The sequence below is a fragment of the Spinacia oleracea genome, chromosome 1 (genome assembly GCF_020520425.1).
Source record: "Spinacia oleracea cultivar Varoflay chromosome 1, BTI_SOV_V1, whole genome shotgun sequence".
NCBI classification, from domain to species: Eukaryota; Viridiplantae; Streptophyta; class Magnoliopsida; order Caryophyllales; family Amaranthaceae; genus Spinacia; species Spinacia oleracea.
Window position 1 is genome coordinate 29,710,967 of NC_079487.1, and position 5,837 is coordinate 29,716,803.

A 5,837-nucleotide genomic window follows, 5' to 3' on the forward strand; every position below is an offset into this window, starting at 1 on the left:
TCTTGGCATCTTTCTTTGGAATCATTATTTCAGCATGCTATATCTACATTTGAAGCTCTATTCATCACAATTATTCTTTCAAAAAGAAAATATAATATGTCCAAAAATTTGATCTCATAATTGATTTTTTTTTTCCTATATGAATCACGACTTAATTAAAGAGCGATAGAGTAGTCCCTCTTTTAAATGCTTCTTGATTTCCACAGATACAGTTAAATGAATAAAATTTATTAGTAGAATGGAGGGAGTCGACTCTATGTCTCTTCTCTATATAGTTTTAGACACTTTAATTTTTCAACTCCGTATTTTTAGTGGTTTAACAAGAACCTTTATCCGTTGCCATTAAAATGATTTAGACCTTTTACAGAATACTTTTTTATTTCAATCAAATACAATAATTGAATATATTTATTTCATAATTATTGAAAAGTCAATCTTACAACCAACATTTTGTTTTAATTAAATTTAAAATCTTACCAACTACTGAAATACTGATTATTGTAACACACTTGTTTTAGGTCACTGTGAGCCAAGAGGTGCAATGGCAATTTAAACAGGCATCAAATAATACGGAGTACCAAGAGTATAAAATTAATGTCTCTGCTGCTTGCTATGATTACTGGACTAAACATGTTACTAGTACAATGTTACAGATCTAAAGCATCTCAGCCTCTGTTACCATTATCTGTAAACTGTATCTTTGTCTAGAACCAAAGTACACTCTAAAACTCTTTCAAATCCATATTATGAAGAACGTTAAACCACCTAATTTTCCGGCAAATACTCCTAAACACCGATAATTACACTCCGACTCTGTCTATCATCTGAATATGCAACAGCACCAACTAAAGGAGACATTCAATCCCGATTCATGATGAACCAAGTCCTATTACACCCAAATTGTACAAAATCCTTAATTTTGCACAACATATTATATCATGTGAAGTAACATGTGTACCTTTATTTATGTGATATGGAGTACATGTCATAGTAAGGTTATGAAAATGCACACATTTTCTGTGCATAAACTTCATGTATAATCCAGCTATGGAACAAAGGAACTGGGACAAACAGTCATTGAAACAGTTGTAAATTAGATCAGGACTCTAAAACTGAGGTGATCAAATGACTGCTAAATCAACTGATCAAGAAAGAATGTTCCCGGAAGCTTTATTCCCCTAGTATCGAATGGATGACCACTGAGGCTTCATCCCACCGAATATTAGCATGAAGCTCAAACTTCTGCCAAAGAATTTACAGCTAACTCTCAAATCGAAGGCATGTAAATAACCATAAAAGGGGAATTTCGCCTGATGTTAAAGAGACAGGAAGAATCTCAAATAGATCATCTTCTGCCATTTGCCCATTGCCGGTTGTTGTTGCCAAATTTACCAAATGCATTTGGTTTTGCAAGCCCCTGCTTAGGGATGTCTTGTATCTCCATTACCTGTATGGTCCTCTGCCTCTTTGCTGTTTATCAACAGGGATACAAATCACAATGACAGTCAGAACTCAGAACTGAACTTCGGAAGCTAACTTCAGTTAAAGGTATATCAAATTTGGAAATTTTCACAATGGAGTTAGCAAAAATATACAGCCGGGAACTAAATGAGAATCACATCTTAATTAAGATGAATATGAAAATACCATTCTCAGCTTGTTGGTATCGCTCCTGAAGTTTCCTTTTTGTAGCTTCTAGCTTCTCTTGGACTGCATTGTCATTTGAAGATCTCATCTTCTGATTCAACAACAAATAGAAGCAAGATTAGGCTCTAAACTTCCAAAATCTTTTAAACTGATAGCTTAGTATGGTATAAAATTTGAGAACTTAATACCTCGGGTTGAGGAGGTGGCCTTCTTTGGACCATGGGTTTTTGCTGAACCCTATAATCTTTGATGAGTTTCAGCTCACCATTATTAGGCTTTACAGGTCTACCAGGGCCAGATTGCACGTTTAAGGGCTTGTTTGGCTTTGAAAGAGGCTCTTGCCTTTTAGCTTGTTGCACCCTGTTATCCCTTATGAGAGGAGTCACCTGTTTTGGTGGTTCTTCTCTCCGTTTGGGAGGGTCTTGCTTAGCCAAAGAGGGCTTTCTTACACCTTCACGAACTTCCAGGTTCTTGTTGAATTCCCCACAGTTTCGAGGATCTGAAAAAAGATTTCCCCGTTCATCATCATCACGACTCTTACAAGTGGGGAATTCAGAAAAAGAACCGAATACCAAAAGCTATATAAGATTAGGCAAAAGGAGAGGAAGTTTGACTCACTTCCATCATCGTCCATGCCATCAAAAAACTTCATGTTTGCATCCAATGACACCGAAGGAATAAAAAGAAAGTCAGTCTCAATAATCAAGGCATGTATCAATCACACAGCTTCAGAACAATTCTAAATAGTATTACGATGGCATTGACAGACACATGCAGTAAATACCTGTGAAAAATCCATAGTTCCAGTGGAGAAAAATGCTCCTTCATCCAATGGAGGAGAAGGAAGCCCTTCTTCTTCATCAACTGTGGAAGGGTTAACAGAATCAGGGGTACCTCCTTCTACACAATAAAAGGGGAGGTTATGAGTTAGTGTGCAAAACGAGAGGTGTGATATCAGAGATTTAAAATATGAATGCTTTCACTATCATACACGATGTACTAAATAAAGAATGACTACACTGAGCAATACCCTACCTGCAAGATCTTGGGTGGCTTTCACCCACTCGTCGACGATAATTTTCCATCCACTGTCGATAACAGACGAGAACACTATTAGCAAAGATTATATGGGCTAAAGTAACATTGCCCTAAAATGATTAAGAGTAAAATATGAACAACACAGCATGCAGCAATTCCATATTTCTATGTACGTAGAACATACTTCGTATTTGGAAATTTAGACAGTTAATTACTGAACCTAAAACAACCATCACGTTTCGCAGATTCGAACATCTAGTCACATCCTTCATATTTGGAAGGAAAACATCGAAATTTAAACAATAATTACAGTGGTTAACTTAAAACAACCATCACGTTACGTAGATTCGAACATGTTCAAATTTGAAAGGGAAGCACTATCGAAATTTTAACAGCTAATAACTGTGTCTTAACTAAAACATGCAACAATCACGGTTCATAGATTCTTAGAGCTCTTCAGAGTAGGAAATCAGATAGAATCATACAGCACTTTTGCTTGCTGTTTCATGTCTACAAATGCATTTTGGATAGTTTTAACAAACACTCAAAAACTCTTAAACAAAAGCAGCAGAACTAATTAATCATAGTGGCAACACTATTAAACCAACTTGATAAGCTCTTGGATTAAACACAACACTGATCATCATTCATTCACAGTAGCAAGAACACAAAGCATACCAACATGCAATGGACAACACACAGAGTGAAAGTGTCGTACTCTATTAACGCTCGAGCAAGATGGCGAATATCCTTTGAACTATGTCTTCTAATGCGGTTAACAGCCTTCCCAATCTCCGTTGACTGAAACCAGCATAATTGCCATAAGAACATCATTCAATCAAAGCAAGAGCAAGAAAACCTAGTCCAAAAATTTAGAAGGCAAATTGATAATCATCAACAACAAAGAGCTCGATGTCAAACCTTTAGCAGATCAACATCCAAAGCCATCAATTGCAGCCTCCTTAATGACTCGAACAACACTGAATCAGACTGCAATAAACAGTTGCAATAACAGCCACAAGTTAGAAAACCCTAGTAAAAAAAGCTTCAACCAAAATCACAATTGACTAATTCCTAGCATCAATCTCATTAAACTAACATCATAATACTATTATCAAACACAACTAAACAACCAAATTCGACCAAATCAAAAACCCGAAAATTTTCTCTAGAAATCTACCTCATCTTGGCTGTTAAGAAGTATCTCTTTGATCCTCAAAACCTCCTCAGCAACCTCTTTAGCTTCTTCAATCTCATTCGTCAAAGCCTCAGCATCATCAAAAGTAAAATTACTCTCATGATTCAACTCATTCAACATCATATCAATCTCCATCTCACCAATATGATCACGATCACTATTAACACCCTGATCATAATTATTCTCCCTAGTTGTACTATTTACCTTACTCCCTTTACTCCCACCACCACCATTAACATCATCATCAACAACATTAAACTGATCATTAACCCCTTTAATCACCACCTTAACCTCACCTTCACCATCATCAACCTCAGAAACAGCTAGCTCGACGCGGTCACACCCTAAACACCGAGTCAATCTACATGTGAAGAGTAACTCAGCAATTTTCTCTCTCCTAACTCGGAACTCCTTGGGACAATCTGACGCAGCCACCATTATTGCGTGCTCGATTATATCGAATATATCAGAGTTTGCTCTCCTGAAATAATCCCTCCAATTCTCAAGGCCAACTCCTCCATCGTTATTATTACAACCATTGCTGTTATGACCACCTGGTTTTGAGGTCATTTTGATCGAATTTTCAATCACCCAGATCCTCAAAACTTGTTTCAATCAATACCCAGTTGTCAAAATCTCGAAATTCGATTGCCTAGATTATCAAAATTCCAGAAAAAAATATTTCGGGAAAATGTTTTTGGGGAGAAATTATTCGATCAAGCGAATACGATCAGAACCCCAAAAAAAAGGGAATCGGAATAGAATAGAAACTCAATGGATTTTTTTTTCTGATTTGGGATTAACCTTTTACGCAAGAATATTTTATTAAAATAAAATATACTCGTATAAAAATAAATAATAAAACCCCAAAAATAAAACTCTGTATCTTCTCCTTCTGTAAGAAGATGAAGATTGAAGTGAGTTTGAAGAGATGGCAATTAAAATTATAAAAAAAAATAAAAAAAAAATAAAAAAAAGGCGGAGCAGTTGAACAACAAATGCAAGCAATGAAGCAACAACCCAACTCAATCCAGAAGAAGATTAATTAAAAGTAGTAATTAATTACAAAGACCTTATTATTCTTATTAATAAGCTAAATTAAAATATTAATTATTAAATTGGAGTTCTACTTTCGACTAATTTTAGGAGTTTCAGAGAAGAATGGGAAACCCAAAGTATGTAATTTGTTCTTCTGGGAAATTTTTGACTGGAATTTTAGTTTTGGTAGGAATAATAATTTGACAAAAGAAGAGGAAAGTGAGAGGAAGAGATAGAAAAATAAGAAAAAGAGAGGGGATAAATAAATATTTAATAATTAAAATTGGGAATTGAGAGAATTAAATGGATTTTGGCCCCTCTCTTTTGACTTGATCCTCTTCTTCTCTTTTTCTCTCTCCCAAATTTGTTTATTTGGAAATAAATAATTAAAAACAAGGAATTAAAAATAATATTGCAAATCGGATTTATTTATTATTATTTGTATTTATGAGAAAATAAAGAAAGAGAGAAAATCTAGAGAGAAAGATAAGGGAAGATATCAGAAATAACATGGAAAGGAAAAACACACACTCGGGCAAGGAGGGAGAATGGTCTTGTTTAAAAAGTTAAAGACAACACACAGATAATTTTAGGCAAATTTAGAGCTGTCAAAAACTGACCCGACCCGAAAACCCGACCTGAACCGACCGAACCCGTAACCGACCATGATCCGAAATTACGGTAAAACAGGTAACCCGAAACCCGACCTGTACCCGACCCGAAAAAACCGATAACCGATTTTAACCCGATGTTGTAACACCCGAACCCGAACCCGACACCCGACCCGAAAATGACCGATAACCGAACTGACCCGACCGAACAATGACCCGAACCCGATTTGATACCCGACCCGATGTCAACCCGAAACCGATTGTAACTCGATGAAACCTGCTATTGACCCGACCTGTGAGAACCC

At 36.0% G+C, this 5,837-nt stretch overlaps 1 protein-coding gene across 2 annotated transcripts; it reads right to left on the reverse strand.

Moving 5' to 3' along the window:
* Positions 1-941: 941 nt before the first annotated feature.
* On the reverse strand, positions 942-5,511 carry LOC110800184 (probable mediator of RNA polymerase II transcription subunit 26b). Of its 2 annotated transcripts, none has more exons than XM_022005478.2 (9): positions 3,866-5,511; positions 3,607-3,675; positions 3,404-3,486; positions 2,683-2,735; positions 2,432-2,547; positions 2,266-2,293; positions 1,836-2,146; positions 1,648-1,738; positions 942-1,470 (listed from the first exon to the last, which is right to left on the reverse strand). In XM_022005478.2, exons 1-9 carry the CDS (start codon positions 4,451-4,453, stop codon positions 1,346-1,348), a joined length of 1,464 nt encoding a protein of 487 aa, XP_021861170.2. In that variant the 5' UTR covers positions 4,454-5,511; the 3' UTR covers positions 942-1,345. The 2 variants fall into 2 exon arrangements, with proteins under 2 accessions (XP_021861170.2, XP_021861171.2); XM_022005479.2 differs by having other exon boundaries at positions 1,648-1,735; positions 3,866-5,462.
* Between the last annotated feature and the right edge of the window lie 326 nt (positions 5,512-5,837).